The following is a 19,428-nucleotide window of genomic DNA, read 5'->3' on the forward strand; positions in this document are numbered from 1 at the left end:
TCACTTAAATGCCAATTTGACCGTTTCATAAACTTTGGAATTCTTTTCCCATGAGTCTGCTCTCGGTTACTTAATTGAAAGTAATATCCATTTACAAACTTCAGACTTGCCATAAAAAGGCTCTCTTCCGTGTCCCAGAAACTTTTCAGGTCTTGAATGACAACAAAAGCTAGTAATTTAAGCTTTTTTCCTACACCAATAAAGTAGTGGAAGAGTAACCTGGGGTATTCCAAAACACATTTGACCCTAAGAAGTTACTATTCCAAAGGGTGCAAAACTGAAAAACAAATACATAAATAAATAAATATATACTGTAAAGGAAATGATGCCAGGCACATCATTCAATTGAATGCCCAATACCAAACATATTTAATGAATTAAGTTCTTTAATAATAATAATAATAATAATAATAATAATAATAATAATAATTTATTTATACCCCACCAATCTGGCTGAGTTTCCCCAGCCACTCTGGGCGGCTTCCAATCAAGTGTTAAAAACAATACAGCATTAAATATTAAAAACGTCTCTAAACAGGGCTGCCTTCAGATGTCTTTTAGAAAGAAGATAGCTGCTTATTTCCTTCACATCTGAAGGGAGGGTGTTCCACAGGGTGGGCGCCACTACCGAGAAGGCCCTCTGTCTGGTTCCCTGTAACCTCACTTCTCGCAATGAGGGTACTGCCAGAAGGCCCTCGGCTCTGGATCTCAGTGTCCGGGCTGAACGAAGGGGGTGGAGACGCTCCTTCAGGTATTCAGGACCGAGGCCGTTTAGGGCTTTAAAGGTCAGCATCAACACTTTGAATTGTACTCGGAAACATATTGGGAGCCAATGCAGATCTCTCAGGACCGGTGTTATGTGGTCTCGGCGACAACTCCCAGTCACCAGTTTAGCTGCCGCATTCTAGCTGCCCAGAATGCAACAGAACTTACTGAAATAACACACGAATACAATGAATAGGGAAGCCATGCACAACAGTCTGCCACAGACAAGACTTATTAAAAGGATCTTTAAGAGGAGTACATCTAATTGGTTAATTTCTTTCATCAATTCTATGGATTATAGCATAGCCACAATCTGCACAAGCCTATGTAAGTTTACTCAAAAATAAGCAGATCTACTCCTCAGTAAGTCCCAGTAAGTTAAATGAAGCACATTCTCAGGTAAGTGGGTATAGGAGTGTAACTTAAAGCAGGTATGATTGCAAGGAATTATGTGTACCACTGAGCACATAACACGCAAGAGGGCGAGATTTTAAGAAATAAGTGAAAAAGCAGGGTTGTTTCAAATATGTGGTCCCTCCACCCACATTTTTCCACATTCGGGGAGGTTATGTGGAGGATGGGGACAGACTTTGGGGGAGTGGACATTCAGGTGGACGGTTTCCAATGTGACTTACAACAAGATTCCCTATTTATTTATTTATTTTAACAAAATGCAAATACCGCTTGATTGTACTAAAACCTCTAAGCGGTTTACAAGAGAGTAAAATTATCAGTAAAAATAGTTAAACACATTTTAACATATTTAAAATTAAATATTTTAATTTTGTTAATTAATATATATATTCAATATTAAAACATGGCAACATCTACATGTCTGGATAAGCTTGCCTCAACAAACCTGTTTTAAGCAGGTGTCAAAAAGAGTACAGCAAAGATAGCTGCCTGTTGTCAATTGGCCAAAAGTTCCAAAGTGTAGATGCTGCCACACTAAAAGATTTATTTCTAACATGTTTTACACATGTATATTATATAGTTGTGGTGTGTGTGCTGGAATATAGATTTTCATAACGTATTTTTTTTTGTAGGGGGGTTCCTCCAGGGAATATAAATAAATAAAACAAAAGCTTTATTTCTCGCAACTGTGGAACGAGTATTATGTAGCATGTAACTCTGCCAGTTCCACAGATCAAAACTGTCAAGTGCGCAGATATGTGGGTAAGGCAATCCTGCAAGTAAGCCAAACCATTAAGGGCTTTATATACCAAGAGTAACACCTTGAACTTCACCTAGTAACAAATCAACAACCAATGCAGGTAATCTGAGCACAGGTGTTATATGCTGACAAGGTTTACTCCTAAACAAAAAAAATTCCTTCCAGTAGCACCTTAAAGACCAACTAAGTCAGTTCTTGGTATGAGCTTTCGTGTGCATGCACACTTCTTCAGATACACAGTGTATCTGAAGAAGTGTGCATGCACACGAAAGCTCATACCAAGAACTGACTTAGTTGGTCTTTAAGGTGCTACTGGAAGGATTTTTTTTTGTTTTGACTATGGCAGACCAACACGGCTACCTATCTGTAACAAGGTTTACTCCTGGCAGCAACCATGCTACAGCATTCTGCAGTTTCTGGAACAAGCAGAAGGCAAACCCCACATAAAATACACTGCGATAATCAAATCCCGATTTCTGATTTGATCCTGGAATATCCCGCTTTTCCTTAGGACATCCTTATTTTCATTGGAGAAATGTTGGGAGGATATGGACCATGGGCCCGTCAACTTCAGCCTTGACTAAATTAGGGGTGGGAAGAAAGTAGAGCAGGGTCTACTGGTAGATCTCTGCACGATCTGAAGTAGATCAGAAAGGATTGATCATTACCAAATGTTAACCAATGGGAACATGATTACACACACACACACACACAATGGAGATAGAGATTGCTGAAATGAACTGGGGGAGACATAGCCAAGAGTGGATTTGTGAGCAAACTATGAGCAAAGTTAAACTTTGGTACTCAAACCAATTACTGAATTCTTTGATTCTAAGTATATGAGTTTTGCACCAAATTCCTATTGGTGACTTTAGGGGTTCCAGTAAGAAAAAAAAGTAGATCTCATAAAGCTGAAGTCTGCCCACTTCTAGACAACACTGACTGCAGTATTCTGAGACAGACATATTTCCCAGCTCTACTTACAGTTGGCAAGGATTGAACCTGAGACATTTTGCATTCAAAGCATTGAGCTATGGCCCTTTCCCTACATTAGGCAATAATCTACAACAATCCTCTTTGTAATTTAGGATTGAATCTTCTGCACTCTAGAACATTTATGATGTTGTAATGCGGTGAGCTGTTCTTGTGTTGCGACTAACGCTTCTGTCAGTTCTGCTGTGAACTCATTAGGTAGCCTTCGGCAAATCACTATTCTCCAAGTCTCCTCACCTGAAACATGGAGATGATAATGCAACCTACTATATAGGTTTGCTTTAAGGTTTACAAAAGCAATTTATGTGAAGCACTTTGAACACTCTGAAATGCTATATAAATGCATAGTATTATTAATTAGTGCTAAAAAAAATTCCCCTCACCTCCGTTTAAAAATAAACAACAAGGAAAAAGAGACCAAGATTTGTGTGTCCTACTGACAGAATGTAATCTAAGATCAAGCTCAATTGGGCCATAAATCTCTTGCCGGAAGGAAAAGAATTTGGGGGCTGTGATAAGAATGCTGCAGAGATTCTGGGTGTTGGAAAGGAGTATTAAATCTTCAGTGTGTTTAAAAACTGCCCACCTTTTCCTAGGCTGAAGGGGAAATGGCAAAGATCTGTGACATGTTTTACTAGTGAGACAGAATGGTTTTTAGCCTGTTCCGAGGCATGTCGCCTGTACGGGGACATCGAAGCAAGGGACAGAGAGAAACTTTGAGATTCAGTTCCGCCCCAAGCCACGATGGGAGAAAACAACAGCTGGGAAGTGAAAGAGACAACACCATATGTGGACAGAAGGAATCTCTATGCACATAAGTTTCCACACACAGGGCAGAATAAAGATAATAGTTTGAGTTCCTCACCTGAAGCTTTATAAATTTATATATTATAATATCACAAATGGAAATCATTAATTATGTAGCTGTTGACTATGGGATTATTATTATGACTTAAATGTAACTGACATTAAGATTAGGTAACACAGATTGGAAATGCACCCAAACCACCATGCGGGGAGCCATTTTAACTAAAATGTATTAATTGGAAGTTGATTGGCATTTTGATAATTGTATAATTTGGGAATTAATTGCTTTTGTTATAATTTTTTTATTGGGGGTATATTGGAAAACTAATAAAAATAAATAAATTAGTGCTAAAAAGGAAATATTTTTAAGCTCACTTGATCTTTGTAGTCCAAGTGGAAAGCAGAGATACGGGATGCTGTTCATCAAGATCTTCTAAATCCTCCTGAATTTTAACTGGTTTAGCCTTTGGAATTGATTTGCCTTCTATTTCCAGCTCTATGTCTGAGGACAGAGACTTCTATACAGGGATAGAATTCAACAGTCAAGTCAAGAACATTAAAAAAGAATGGCTAAAGTAAACTTTCAGCAGCCTCACAGTTGGGTTATTTGTTCAGATGTGCAGTAATATTCCTACCCCTTTTTTAAAAAAAATCCTTGCTCCTCTCTGTTGTTAGGCATGGCCACAACCACAGACAGGCCATCTGTCCATGTTAAATTATGGAAAGCAACCTTAAACCATAATTATTAAATATATAAAAGCTGAAGCCTTGATCAAGAACAATTTGCATGTCTTCCACACTTTTCCTTATCAGATTCAGGACAAGACAGCTGCCTTTCTGAAGTAGAAAAGCAAAACTTACCCTCTTCCAATGTGTCATCTGCACAAGTGATGTTTGCCTCAATTCCGTTCAACACTCTTCAATGAAGAATTTCTCTTCATTATCAATCTTCCCCACCCCCTCCAAACTTTAAGGAGATAAAATGGAGCTGATTTTCATAAATGGAGCTGGTCTATCATAAAACATGTGAGGGAGACCCTTGCTCTGAGCAGGTAAGTTGCTGATACTCTATCTAGCGTAAGATATTTAGTAAGAGTGTGTGCTGGAATTTCACAAATTCCAATGCAAAGTGGAATGCCTTGGAATAATTTGGAGCTTCTCAAAGGTGAAGCTAGATCTCTGTGAGGAGGCAAAAATGAAAGCAAAATAATTTGCCTACCACCCAAACATAGAGACCACCCACCCAAACAGCATCTCTCTTTCCAAAATTCAAGTACAGATTATTGGCCCTCATCCAGTACACTAATGCATGCACATACCAGTCCAGACCTTTCACAGCCTCTCCTGATTCAGATGTTTTTGTTCTAATGAAAGTCTATGATTTGTCCCTAAGATCAGCATCCATATCTGAAGACTGGAAAGTGGTCAATGTAACATCCATTTTTTAAAAGGGACTCAGGAAGATCCTGGAAATTACAGGCTACTTTCCTTAGTATTTGCTTTATTTTCAAATTATTTCCTAATTATCCTTTTCCATGCTAGAAGGGAACTGATAAGAAAAATACCGATGTCATAATGCCATTTTACAAATTTAGAGTATGACTGCACTTGGAATACTGTGTACAGTTCTGGTTGCCTCACCTCCAAAGGAATATTGCAAAGTTGGCAAAAGTTCAGAAAAGGGCAACCAAAATAAACAAAGAGATCACTCCCTCCTTTGTTTTTTCCTTAAGGTGACTTAATGGCTTACGAGTCATTTCTGTAGAGAGTCTTTCCGAGATCTAAATATGAATAAATGGTATTTTAAGATTTATCTCTTACCTGTGATGGTTCAGGTATGGCCTTTTCCACATCTTTTTGCTCTGGAGGAGTTGGCTCTTGTAACTGTACAACCTCTGAAGATGAACTCTCTTCACTTTCATGGAAGCTTATTACCTCTTGTGAAGATGATAATGAGGAATGCTCTACTTTCTCTCTTGGCATTTCAGTCACTTCTTCGTCAGCCTATGAGGACATTTTAGTCAAGATATACATTTCTACTTCCCTCAATTTTATATATAAAAATCAGCTCCTAATCTAGCTAAGTACGAAAATATTTAGCTCAAATATATAACACTGAAATATTGACCCTGCACAAGGTCCTGATCCAGATTGGACCTGCTATTGCTTATTGTCTGAAAGGTGTCACGTCTGTTTTGTCCCTAAGTTTAACAGCAACATACAGTATACTTGAGAAGAAGGTGAGGCAGTGTTTAATTTTTTAAAATGTATGTAATAATAATAATAATATCTTTATTGTCATTGCCCGCTCTCGGGGACCACGAAATTACTTGGCTGCTCCATCCACCCAGGTAGGGCACTCCACACAAAATCAAAACAACTATAGAAACACTAATTAAAACAATACAGTATAATACAGCAATGAGGTTTAGGTCTGTGAAGAAACCTTGCCCCCTATCCTTTTCACTAATTCTGTATAGGGAAGGAACAAGCTGTTATTGCTCAGGGTAATGAAAAAGGAACAGTGCACATGCTCAGAGGTACTTTTCACATAATTTCTGCTGGCTAGTAGAAATAATGGTGTCGTTTTGCTACCAAGACCCAACTGACCCATGCTCCTCTATTAATGTGAGGGCTACTAAACTGCTCTACGCAGGCAATTCCTGCATCTCTTTATTCTATTACGATGCTTGTGCCACAGAACATCCCCACTCCTCTGATCTGAGGTTGCTGCAACACAAATCCTTGAATCTTGTTACACGTGTGGGTTGGCCTGTTCTCTACAGCAGCACTGGTTGGTATTATATGGTTCACTTTATGTTTCTCATAAGAGGCATTTAAGAGACCTCCTTTTCAAACATTACAAGTAATCAGTATTCTTGCTCTTTGTGACTGCCAATCATATAGTGGAATTTACTTCCAAGTAAACAAGCATAACTTTACACTATAAGAATGATTAGCTTTTAATTTGCTATTTTTAAAACAATAGAGAAAATGGTAGAGTTGGAAGGGTCTCCAAGGGTCATCTAGTCCAACTTCCTGCAATGCAGAAATCTCAACCAGATCATACAAGATGATCTAACCTCTGTTTTAAAATCTCCAAGGAGAGTTCACCAGCTCTTATGTGAGTCTGTTCCACTGTCAACCACCTCTTACTGTAAGACTAGTCTTCCTGATGTTCAGGAAAATAGATATATAAAATAAATATATAAATATTTAAATTTAAATCTAAAATAATACAAAGTATTTTAAAAATAAGCTTTTGTTTTGATCTCTCATTCCATGGTCCAAAGTTTACCAAACCCTATTCCCAACCACCTAAATTAGCAATTCAACCAATCCCAGCGTTACTTTACATAGAAGAAACAGTCATTTTATATTTTTCAGTCATTCTATCCTTTTTCCTTGTCTACTGTATGGGAGACCTTACCAAAAGAATAACATTTTTGTCTTTTCTAAAAGGCTCACCAAACATAGGAAGCTGATTAACAACCATGATATAAAGCTGGTCAAACATTCAGACAGTCATAAAGTCCTGAGCCACCCCAAAGCCAGTCGCCTCAGCATGGATGTTGAAGGTCCCTAGAACCAGCAGTCTGGGAGTCCTCAACACCACCTCCAAGACTGTCAGCTCAGGCAGGGAGACTGCTGGGCAGCAAGGCGGGCGGTAAACCAGCAGAATCCCTAATCTACGCCAATTGCTCAATGCCAGGAATCTGTCCCAGCCCTGCCTGGAGATGCCTGGACTGAACCAGGAACCTTCTGCATGCAAGTCAGATGGTTTTTCACTGAGATACAGCACTTCACCAGTTTAATCTGAGAGCACCTGGAAAACTACCCAATCACAGGGCATCCGACTTGCTGGGATTCTTTCTCACTTTATAGAGCTTTATCCAGCCCTCCAATTGTCTAGAATCTGCACAGCTTTGCCTAATTCTGATGTCAAGATAAACAGAGCTAAGTGTCATTGGCATATTGGAGGCACCCAAAGACTAGGCTCACACTGAGAAAGCAGATGGCACATGGGATACAAGAATAAGAAAAAGGATGCATAAAACAGCAGCTTGGAAAGAGAATAATACAGGTAGTATATTAGCGGCAAAGAAAGGACTAGTCGGAAACAAGAAAGTTTAGAATTTAAGTTTTACCTTAACTTCAGCAATATCTTCTCTCACTCTTGCGGCTTCCATTTGAAAGTGAGCTTGGGGATGGTGAGCTTGGGGAAAGCTCGCTCTTCGTGATGATCCTGGCATATCCTAGAGAAAATAAAGGGCAAATATACAATCTACAGTATCAATCATCATGGATGAAAGCAGTGATGTTTTATGAACAAGCCGTATCATCTTCACCAGGAATACTACACCTGTAGCCCATCACAGGTTTATTGGACTACAACCCCATTATCCCCAAGCACTGTCAGTCTGAATGGGGCTGCTAAGACTTGCAGTCCACAAGATCTGGAGGGCACCAAGTTGGGGAAAGGCTGTTGTATATTAATCAGACACCGAATGCTTATATGCCTGCCAACCCAGCAGCAGTTGTTGCAACTTTCTTACAGCTCCAAATCAAGGGGCTTGAATGGATTCTCAAAAGAAAGGAGCTCTTTCCTTGGCAAAGGTACAGGGATGTCAATTTTCAGAAGCAGCCATAACACAAGTAGTAATTGTTATGCTTCATTGCAACCAGTAGCAGCCTGTGTGGTTGAGTCATCCTCCCAATGCTGGCATTGCTGTACCGGTACCTGGTTGAGACCGTGAGGTGGGGGCATGGAGGCAGTCATGTTGAGGCTGCCCAGGCATACTAGCAGAAGCACTGGATTAGCTCTGCCAGCATCCTTGCACACACCCAACCTCACCACCATCGTTCTCTACCCTAGCCCTGTCCAGCCAAACTGCAGCTGTGGCGGAAGGGCAGCTCCATCACACAAGATGAGCAGCTAACGCTTACAATATATATTTTTTAAAATTTTAACTATAAGTAAGTCAATGCTAACAAAAACAATTCAAGGAATATTCATGAGTTGTTCAAAACAAAAGAGAAAAGGAAGCAGGTTCTATATCAAATTAGGATATTTAACTGTAGAAATAACATAAAATACATCACACACACACATATGACTAAAACAAAGTTTGCTTTCAACAGATATAAAATAGTTGAAATACAAGGTATATTGTAAAGTGGCTAAAGCAAGTTCTGTTATACTAGTTTATTTCACCCTGACAGTGAAATTTAACTGTGGCCACTTTTAGACCTTGCAGTGGGGTGAGGGTGTTTGTGCAAATGTTAAAGAACCTCCCTAAACTGACTAGCAGTAAACAGCAGTGCAACATAACCCATCTTGTCTCCTAACTGTACCTACCACCACCACTTTTTGCATGTGCAAGTTTATTTTGTAATCCATTCCAAATCTGGAGCACAACCTCAGCTAGCACAATGCTCCTTCTCCATATAAAGGCATTGTCTCAGTACCAAAGCAATGGCATGCATTCTCATTCTCTGTAAGCTTAATAATCAATTCTATGTTCTGCTGCCATGAGGGAGAACAGCATAGAATGTCAAGTTAAGAAACAAATATTTTTCCATAACAGAAGCTTAAGCTATACCACTTTCGCTTGTTCAGCATCTTCTGCTGTCGGTTCTTCAGGTGCCGACTCTGTTGCCAGATGGTCTTTTTTAACAGGTGGTGGCTTGAGAAAGAAGAATATTAAGATTAAAAAGCATGATCTTTGATGTCAAATTTTAGCCATAATGAAAGCATTTGATGGGGGCCAACAAGTTATAGAACATCCCTGAATGGCATCCTATGGAATTCCACCATTAGATCTGTATCAATGGGGATTGTCCTTTTGCCAGGTTCTACCCTGATAGAGATATCGGTCAGCAAGCAGGTTGCTGATCCAGGATACAAACCCAGTGCCCATGCCAAAATCCATCTTACATCTGTAATCAAGTTGTGGCCAATTTTTTCAATTCAAGGTGGTGTCTTGTCTTACTTATTTTATCACACTGTCATTTCCCTGCCTCTGTGGCCACTGGCCTGTTGTGCTGTGGCCTGCAAAGATTAAGATTAAAAAGCATGATTCTTAGCATCATCTTTTAGCCATGAGGAAGGCATTTGTTTACATAGTATGTACTACTATGTGATACAATTTAGATTCTTTTCACATTTAAGCCTGGATCTAAAGGTCTGCTCACCTACCGGGAAGCTATGTTACCAATTCCCACAAGCTGCAGGCCTTGTCATTTCACATGGTGCTCCAGGTCCCCAAATCCTCCATAGTAGTTTCTTATGGAGTCAATGTGCTCTGTACTGGCGGGGATCAGTGGCCCTATGGTACTACGTACAAGTGACAGGGCAAGTGGGGATTCTGTTCAACCAATATTCCTTCATTTAAATCTGCAGCTACTTTGATTACAGCGTATATGATAAAGGACTAAAACATTTATTAGAGCAGTCCTCTTAAATAATACTAAAAAATTAACATCATTCTCTGATAATGCCTTGAACCTTATCAATTTTACCTGTTCCATTTCCAAAGGTGAAACTTCTACAGCTGGAGTCCCTTGTTCTCTCGCCTGAAGTTCTTCATTCATAGCTAATATCTTCATTGTACGAAAATATATATAAATGTATTAGAAAGTACACCAATGTCAAACAACAGTAAAACATTTTGCTGAAGTTGATGTTAATGTAAGTGTGGAATCTCCCGTATAATTTTTTTTAAAGCACGTTCTATCAATAACCACTCTACTATGATCCTATACATTTCTGGCACAATTCAAGCTGTACCATACCTATGAACTTGATCTCTGCATACTATAGGTTAGGCACTACATCAATCTCTGTATCCAATATCAACTTGGAAAGCTGCACATGATACTCAAACATGAAAGTCATGTAGACAAGCACCCTCAGTATGTGTTTCACATGCATGAAACTCTTCCCTAGGGCCCTAGTCAGAAACAGAATAAGTGTTTTATTTTATTTTAACCCATTTTAATTCACTTTGAACCACCAGGATGAAGCCTGTATACACACAGAGACTCAGGCATGCATACATGGATACTTTGCAGCAGGCTGCAACAATGGCTTTTGTGTACTTCCAGGATACTTCTACTAATATATCTATTAAACTACAGAAAACCTACAAAGGAGGATGCATTTATATTTGCCCAGTCTAACTATTAGTTTTATAAGGTACTACTTTTTATCTGTGTTACAGCACAGTGTAGGTTTTAGAGAAAAATATGCAAATTTTGAAAATAAAACCAAACATATTTCACGCATTCTGAGTCCACCTACTGCTTTGTTTACGTTGTAGTCCTGACCAAGAATACTCTCCACAAGTTCTTTGATCCTCAGGTCCGAGGGAGTTGGTATAGTAGACTTCAGGGATGCAATAATTTCATCAATAGACCTTACAGCTATTCCAGAAGGCATCTTTTGTGGGGAACGCTGTAGTTGTGACCTACTTCGCGTGAGGTGCCTCGCTTTTGAAATGCTTGATGTACTCCCATGTGAAATTTCTACCAAAGCCTCTGCAGCAGACTTCATACTAGATGAGCCACTGCTTCTTTTACTAACTGATATTTCAACGTCAAATATTGAACCTAATAAGCATGGTTTTGAAATTTCTTTCAACATATCAGATTTTCCACTTGAACCAGAAACCACAGAATGTGTGTCGTCAGCTTCTACATTTGAAGCGCTGGTTCCTCCAACTGTAGAAACAACTACTTCTTCCGATGTTATTTTTTGCTTTAGTTGTTCCATACCCAAACTGTCTTTCTGTAGAGCAACAGATTTAGATGGTGATTTCGCATGACTCCTTTGATATTTGGGTTTCAGTGGGGGCTCTGGTTTCTTTAGCATTGTGAGTTGTTTGCTTGTACCTACGAAAGAAGCTATTGCTACTGCAACTTGTTCATGGTCACCTTCCATGTTATCACTTTTGATTTCTGAGGTTGTTTTCTTAAAACTAGGGGACTGTTTCTTGTCAACATTGCCCTCTTTCTTAGATGTCTTTTGTGAAGTTGTGACATCTTGTGTTTGATCTTCCAGGCCGGTAACAGTGATCCTAACTGCTTTCAGACGTTTAGAAGAATCCACTTCAAGAGAAGAATCTGTACTTTCAAGATGTGGGGATGGGCTCCTTGAGCTCCTATAAGACAAGGTTGTTTCAGGTGGTTCAACCTGCAAATTGGATTTTTCCAGTTCTCCATGAACATCAGCAATTGCTTGTTTAAACCTGACAAATTTCTGTCGAGATTCTTTGCAGATATTTTCACGTTCCTTAAGGATACGCAATTCTTCCAAATAGCTTAAGCCAAAATGCTCATGTTTTCTAGCCATTTCTTTGCACCTTTCAAGAAATAAGCATAGAATTTTACTTATATGTGATTAAAATTCATAGCTATAAAAGATTAAGAGACCTCTTCATATTCTTGACTTTGTAAATTAGCATATCTGGGAGCTTCATGTGGACAAGCTGAAAAGTGATTCCAGATACGCTAATTTATATGAAGCTCTAAATATTTTTTTAAGAACTGCTAGGAAGTCTGAAAAAGGAGAAGAAAAACAGAAAAGCCACAAACATTTACGGTAATTTACCATGGTTAGTCAGAGAGAGGAACAAGAGGTGACCTCAATTGTCCCATTTAATTTTTCTCCTTCCACAGCACCACAGGTAACACACAAATAACAAGCAAACTATATCGCTGACTGACAGATTTATAAAATGTTCAGCCTCAGCCATGAAGCTCACTGGGTGATCTTGTGCTAGTCATAGTCTCTCTGCCTAACCTAGCACACAGGGTTGCTGTGGGGATTAAATGAGGAGGGAGAAAACCATTTATGCCACTTGAGCTCCGTGGAAAAAAGGTGGGATGTAAATGCAATTGATTAATTAATTAATTAATTAAAACCTGCTCCTCTATAAAAATAAATAAATGATTCAACATTAATTTGACTAAATAGTTTCCAATAAGGGTACTGCCTATTAGAAAAAGCAAGTTGATAAAATAAATATTAGTTAATTTGCAAAACTGTACATATAAGTAAAAGGCAATGATTCTGAAACAGCACAAGTACTGACTTTTTTACATGATGTGTGTGAAAGTTATACCAGGTGCCTTCTTAGGAGAGGCCTTACCTCCTGAGCAAAAGTGGAAGAAATGCCTCTTTTAAGACAGAGATTGCTGTCTGCCATTTTAACAAAATACTTGCTATTTTTTTTAAAAAAAATGAATCTGCTGCATAATTAATTGGGGATGCCTTTTTTTTACTTTCTCAACAGGTCTAGCTGATTATATACAACCAAGTCATCACACACAGCAGCCATATAGTTCCCTCATCCATCCTGCACCCACCCATTGGCAGGGTCCTGCGCCCTTTAGGCAGGGCCAGATTTAGGTTTGATGAAGCCCTAAGCTACTGAACTTAATGGGGCCCTTTATATGTCCAGCTGTCCTTTGCCAACAACAAATTGTCGCTGTTTTTTGTGTTGAATATATGCTATAGGTACCTAATAGATACCTAATAGATATCTAAATCCATTTGCACATAACACAATATGTATTTTACCAAAGTAATTGTTGAACTGAAATACAATTAATACAGTGGTTTTTCCTTTAAAAAAATTTGGGGGCCCAAGAGAGTGGGGCCCTAAGCTATAGCTTGTTTAGCTTACACAGTGGTACCTCGGGTTAAGAACTTAATTCTTTCTGGAGGTCCATTCTTAACCTGAAACTGTTCTTAACTTGAAGCACCACTTTAGCTAATGGGGCCTCCCGCTGCTGCGCAATTTCTATTCTGATCCTGAAGCAAAGTTCTTAACCTGAGGTACTATTTCTGGGTTAGCGGAGTCTGTAACCTGAAGCATTACAGTAACCATATGTAAGCGTATCTAACCCGAGGTACTACAATACATAAATCTGGCGCGGGCCATATAGTTCCCACATCCATCCCACACCCACCCACTGGCAGGGTCGGTCCTGCGCCTTTCAGGCTGGGGCTGGGAATCCGTGGTCCTCAAGTTGCTCATGGACTCCGACTACCCCTAAACAATGGAGTTGGGACCGAAAAATTCAACAGGGCAAGTCCCTTTCCTCTTAGGGCAGGCATAGGCAAACTCGGCCCTCCAGATGTTTTGGGACTACAACTCCCATCATCCCTGACCACTGGTCCTGTTAGCTAGGGGTGATGGGAGTTGTAGTCCCAAAACATCTGGAGGGCCGAGTTTGCCTATGCTTGACTTAGGGGGTTTCCCACGACGATGGAAACCTGCACCTGTTGGATTTCTGCCACGCGGCTGCTTCGCGCCAAATCCTCGCCCGACATAAACTTTTCCCCGCGAAACATTTCAAGCAAACCTCACTCCGCGATTCCTCCCGCGCCAACCCGAAAGCGGTTCCCTCACGGCTCGGTTCCACCTCTCCCCATCTCGTCCTTTCCCAGCCTCTCCCTCCTCAGCGGCCGCCAACGACGACGGCGTCAGCTCTGGCCCGCCGCGGGGAGAGAAGCGCGCGCGGTCGCTTAGCAACGGGCTGGGACGCGGAGTCAACGCAAGAGAGACAGGCCTGGCCGGCCGCGGCTTACAGGGAGTGGGAGAGGAAACGGTGGGGTTGGGGGGGGGGTGCGTCGTTGGCGAGAGCGCCCCCTGGGGCAAGGGAGGGTCGCGCTGGAAACGATCCCCTCGGCTGCGTTTGGCTCTCTGTGGAGAGAGGGCGTTCAGGTCTTGCTTGTGGGATGCTAGGCTACGTGACCATCGGCCTTTCTTATGTTTTATCCTCGGTTGGTCCAATTAAATGGCCAGGAGTTGGGGGGTCCTCTTCCCCTCAGAGACAGCTGTGGGCTGCTTGGACCAGTGCCGGATTTACATATAAGCTAAACAAGGTTTATATAAGGCTTAGGGCCCCACTCTCTTGGAGGGGCCCCAAAAATTTAAAGGGGGAAAAAACCTGGATGTACATTTCGAAAATATAAGATAAAAAACAAATAAAATAAAACCTACATACAGCAAGAGTGTTTTGTGTTGTGATGTAAGTAATGTAAGTAAGCCTGCTATCCTGCTCCCTAAAATATCACTGGTTTGCTCATTTCTATATATACATTCTGCATGGACTGGTTGCATGGCAACATGTGCAAATGGCTTTAGATACCTATTAGGTCCATAAATTACCATAGCATATATTCAACAGAAGTAAAGGTAAAGGGACCCCCAACCATTAGGTCCAGTCGTGACCGACTCTGGGGTTGCAGCACTCATCTCGCTTTATTGGCCGAGGGAGCTTCCGGGTCATGTGGCCAGCATGACTAAGCCACTTCTGGCGAACCAGAGCAGCACACGAAAATGCCGTTTACCTTCCCGCCGGAGCGGTACCTATTTATCTACTTGCACTTTGAGGTGCTTTCAAGCTGCTAGGTTGGCAGGAGCAGGGACCGAGCAACGGGAGCTCACCCCGTCATGGGGATTCGAACCGCCAACCTTCTGATCGGCAAGTCCTGTGGTTTAACCCACAGAGCCCCCCACGTCCCATATTCAACAGAAAAACAGTGGCAATTTGTTGTTGCCAAAAGACAGCTGAACATATGAATGGCCCCATTACCTTGATAGCTTAGGGCCTCATCAAACCCAGTTTGGCTATATGGACCATTGACCTTGCTTATGTTTTGTCCTCGGTATGTCCAGTTAAAAGGCCAGGAGCTAGGGGAATCCTCTGCCCCTCTGAAGAGACAGCCATGGGCTGCTTAGACCACTGTTCTGGCTCAGTATTTTCATATAAGGTTTTAACATAGAGAGCTGTTTTGTGTCTGAATTATTTATCAAACTTCAGCTCTTAGAGATTAATTTTACTCTATTTATATCTGTATGCTCTCTGTTGTTGCATATGTTTGCACTTTGGTCAGTGACTGAAATAAATCAATTTATTCATTCATTCAGTACTTTTATTTACTTATTTATATTACATTTGTTAGTTGCTTTATCTTGCCCAAGGCAACCCCAAAGCACCTTGCAAGCAAACAAGGGGGGGGGACCAGTCGAGTTAAATATGGTCAAGTGCATAGTCCTCCAGCCTCTACACAATTACTATTTGGGGTGTGGGTGGCACTGTGGTCTAAACCACTGAGTCTAGGGCTTGCTGATCAGAAGGTCGGTGGTTCAAATCCCCGCGATGGGGTGAGCTCCCGTTGCTCGGTCCCAGCTCCTGCCAACCTAGCAGCTCAAAAGCACTCCAAAAAGTACAAGTAGATTAATAGGTACTACTCCAGTGGGAAGGTAAACGACGTTTCCATGCACTGCTCTGGTTCACCAGAAGTCATGCTTAGTCATGCTGGCCACATGACCTGGAAGCTGTACACCGGCTCCCCCGGCCAGTAAAGCCAGATGAGTGCCGCAACCCCAGAGTCATCCGCAACTGGACATAACAGTCAGTGGTCCCTTTACCTAACTTCTGTTTAAAGGGTCTGTGTGGCAGTACAGTGACACACTAGGACAAGGAGACCCAGGTTTCTCCCTCACATGGCAGTTTAGTTTGTTTTCATTACTTTTCCCCAACTCTTAAGTTCTGCATTATGTCTGAGTTTTCACGTAAAAGCCACTTCTGAAACCATAGTGGAATAACACAGTGCAAGTTTAGTGTTCATTTCCAGGTTGTTTCCAAGGGAAAATCCATTTGCAAATAATATGGAAGTGAGAACTAAACTGTGTTCAGGGAAGTTTTTAATATTTAACACTTTACTGTTTTTAACACTTGATTGGGAGCCACCCAGAGTGGCTGGGGAAACTCAGCCAGATGGGCAGGGTATAAATAAATAAATAAATAAATAAATAAATAAATAAATAATAATTGTGCTATATTAGTTCCAGAGGTGGCTTTTACATTGTGCGAAAGCTCAAATATTGACAAGAAATTAACAAGGAAATGTTAAAATAGAATAAACTGCCATGTTAGTGCCGTCTTCAGATCAGAGTTTCTCTTGGCCTTAACCTTCACTGAGTGATTTTTCAGGGGCCCTTTCAGACTCATCTTTTCACCAGCGTGTTCTGCAATAGTGCATTTCTGGTGGATAGATACTGGACCATCCAAACATCATTTCACTTTATTAGTTTCCATGCTGTTATTGTATTATGACTTGCTGTTATTAGTTTCCTTTATTTCTCCTCTGATGTTACTGTATTGTGACTTGCTGTTATTTAAATTGATGATAGTTTAGCAATGATTAATTGTGTTGTCATTGTTGGGAGTTATTTACTGATATTATGAGAGTTAGTTTTATTGTGTACAATCATATTCCAATGGATTGTTGGATGTTATTTTCTTTGTTTTAAGTGGGTTGTTGTGAATATAAAAGCAGGGAGGGGAGAAGAGAATTAGGTGTGCCACCTTGAGCTCTTTGGAGATACAATAATGCAATCCTATACATGTCTATTCAGAAGTAAGGCCCACTGAATTCAATTACACTAATTCCTAGGTAAGCAGGCGTAGAATTGCTTGCTGAATCCAGATATCTACCTTGTTTTAAATTAAGAGTAAACTTTCTCATTTTGCCATCCGGTACTGCCCTCTACAGTTCAGCTGTTCACTACCTCAGTTAATGCTGAAAAGCCTCATTGCTGAGCTTCTAACAGTTTTCTTTCGAGCCATACTGGGATGAGTGGAGGAAATACTGATATAAATTATGAAGAAAGTTGGGGAAGAGTCATACACATGGACAGGATTTTTAAAAGCAAGTCAAAGAGCAACTGATAGTACATTTTTTAAAAACCGTGCATCTGATGAAGTGGCCTATGGTCCACAAAAGCCTATGACGTAATACATTTGTTTTTAAGATACCAGAAGACTCTTTGTAGTTTTAAACAGTAAATAGAACCATCAGTATGCCATTTTTAGGCAGCCATGACACCTCTCCACAGGAGCCTCAGCAGGAGGCGCAGGACATGGCAATGAATATAAAGGGCTATTAGCATCAGGAAGGAGGACCTGAATGGAATGTTGGGATTTGCATCCGGAAGGAAGCAAAGGAAAAGCTCACAATAGGCAGAAGGGTAGCCCCTTAGCCTGTGCCACAATAGGTTCTCTGGGGGTCAGGATTCTGGCACACTGGTGAGGAACAGTTTCAGATAAATTGGCACTGTTTATTTTCCTACACTATAGCACAGTAGATGCAAGGAATCTGAGCCCTCTTCAAAGTTATTCATTTGCACAGCGAGAAAGGCTCAATCCTAATCCCATTGAAATTAATAAGAATTTCCCTTTTATCCTCTGTGGGAATAGGATTGTAGCCCCAGTGTGCAACTTCCTTCCTAGTTTGAGTTCCACAGAAAGTTGGTCAGAAGCCCAGGGAGATAAGAGGGGACAGAGGAAAAACCCAGAATTACATAATTTCTGAAGGAGTAGCATTAAATCCAGACTACTAAATTCATATTTAAATTTTGTTATTCATAATAAATAAAATCAGTCAGCTAGGCATTACAGTGCTAGCATTTTATTTCTGAGCATTTTAATTAAAACATGAACCCACTTTAAATGACAGAAGACTGAATGAGATGCCACAGACATCATATCAAATACATACTGGATTGTCTAATGTCTTTATTTAACATTAATTTTCCTCAGGTTGTAATCAGATTGATTTGGGACACTGTGTGTTGGTCTGTGTGTCATCTTTCTGAATCACGTAAACCCAAGATGTTGGTTTGACTTGATTCAAAATCTGAGTAAACCATGTTGGAAGCCTGGGCATCCATGGGCAGGGGAGCAGGCAGGGGGCAGTTCCCACACACAGATGAACCATAACCCCCAGAGTCCCAACAGTCCTTGCTTAAAATTAGATAGAAAGATATAGATAGAAGATAGATAGATAGATAGATAGATAGATAGATAGATAGATAGATGATAGATAGATAGATGATAGATGCTCAGTTGTATAGAACTTCTTAGCATCTTGTGATTTCCACTGAGCACCAAAAGGACATGTAGAAAGGAAATGTTTTTGAGTCTTCTCAAGGTTCATAAAGAAGAACTATACTGTAGTTCAATATCTGTGGATAGAAATGCCTCCTTCCAACTCATGCATCAGAGAACACTAGAGACACAAAGTTTTGTGGATCTGACTCTTACAAAGCATAAAAAAGTGCTTGGAGTCCTCTCTCCTCATCTCCGTTCCAAAGAACAGGGCATTTGCCATTTTAAAAGCCATGCAAAAGTTAATGTGTCACCACCACTTAAGTGGTCATGGCACCAGAAAGCCTCAGTTAATGGGAATGAGTGCAAGCAACCTTTTTGCAACCATCTATTAGCCATCAAGAGAGCTCTGATAAAGCAGGGTGCTAGTGAAGGCAGAGTCTTTCTCCACTCATGCTTGAATTGTTTGAGTGGGGACTATGCTAACCACCACTGATACATGGCATTCCAAAGATTGAGAAGAGGGACAACCTTTTTAAGTAAGAACCTTGGCTTAACCAATGTATTTAACTCTAGCCAGCAGGTGGGACTCTTATCTAGAAAGATTTCTAGTATTGCCTCCATAGGTGCTTCTTCTTCTTCTTCTTCTTCTTCTTCTTATTATTATTATTATTATTATTATTATTATTATCATCATCATCATCATCATCATCATCATCATCAAAAAAAAAGATGTTTCACACTATTGGTAAGTTTTAACTGTATATACATTATATCAGCTT

At 40.4% G+C, this 19,428-nt stretch overlaps 1 protein-coding gene across 2 annotated transcripts in view; it reads right to left on the reverse strand.

Annotated features, from left to right (window-relative positions):
- Positions 1-14,338, reverse strand: part of TTC6 (tetratricopeptide repeat domain 6) — a 63,625-nt gene extending 49,287 nt beyond the window's left edge. For both annotated transcript variants that reach the window (XR_014564829.1, XM_083740808.1), the window contains exons 1-7: positions 14,111-14,338; positions 11,043-12,102; positions 10,262-10,342; positions 9,343-9,426; positions 7,888-7,995; positions 5,561-5,743; positions 4,115-4,257 (exon numbers count right to left, since the gene is read on the reverse strand). Coding sequence is in view for 1 of the 2 variants with exons in the window: in XM_083740808.1 (XP_083596934.1) it covers positions 4,115-4,257; positions 5,561-5,743; positions 7,888-7,995; positions 9,343-9,426; positions 10,262-10,342; positions 11,043-12,092 (1,649 nt within the window). In the remaining variant the exon portion in view is untranslated. The remainder of the gene's footprint in view (positions 1-4,114; positions 4,258-5,560; positions 5,744-7,887; positions 7,996-9,342; positions 9,427-10,261; positions 10,343-11,042; positions 12,103-14,110) is intronic.
- Positions 14,339-19,428: the final 5,090 nt, after the last annotated feature.

The sequence above is a fragment of the Podarcis gaigeae genome, assembly GCF_964106915.1.
Source record: "Podarcis gaigeae genome assembly, chromosome: 1".
Taxonomy (NCBI): Eukaryota; Metazoa; Chordata; class Lepidosauria; order Squamata; family Lacertidae; genus Podarcis; species Podarcis gaigeae.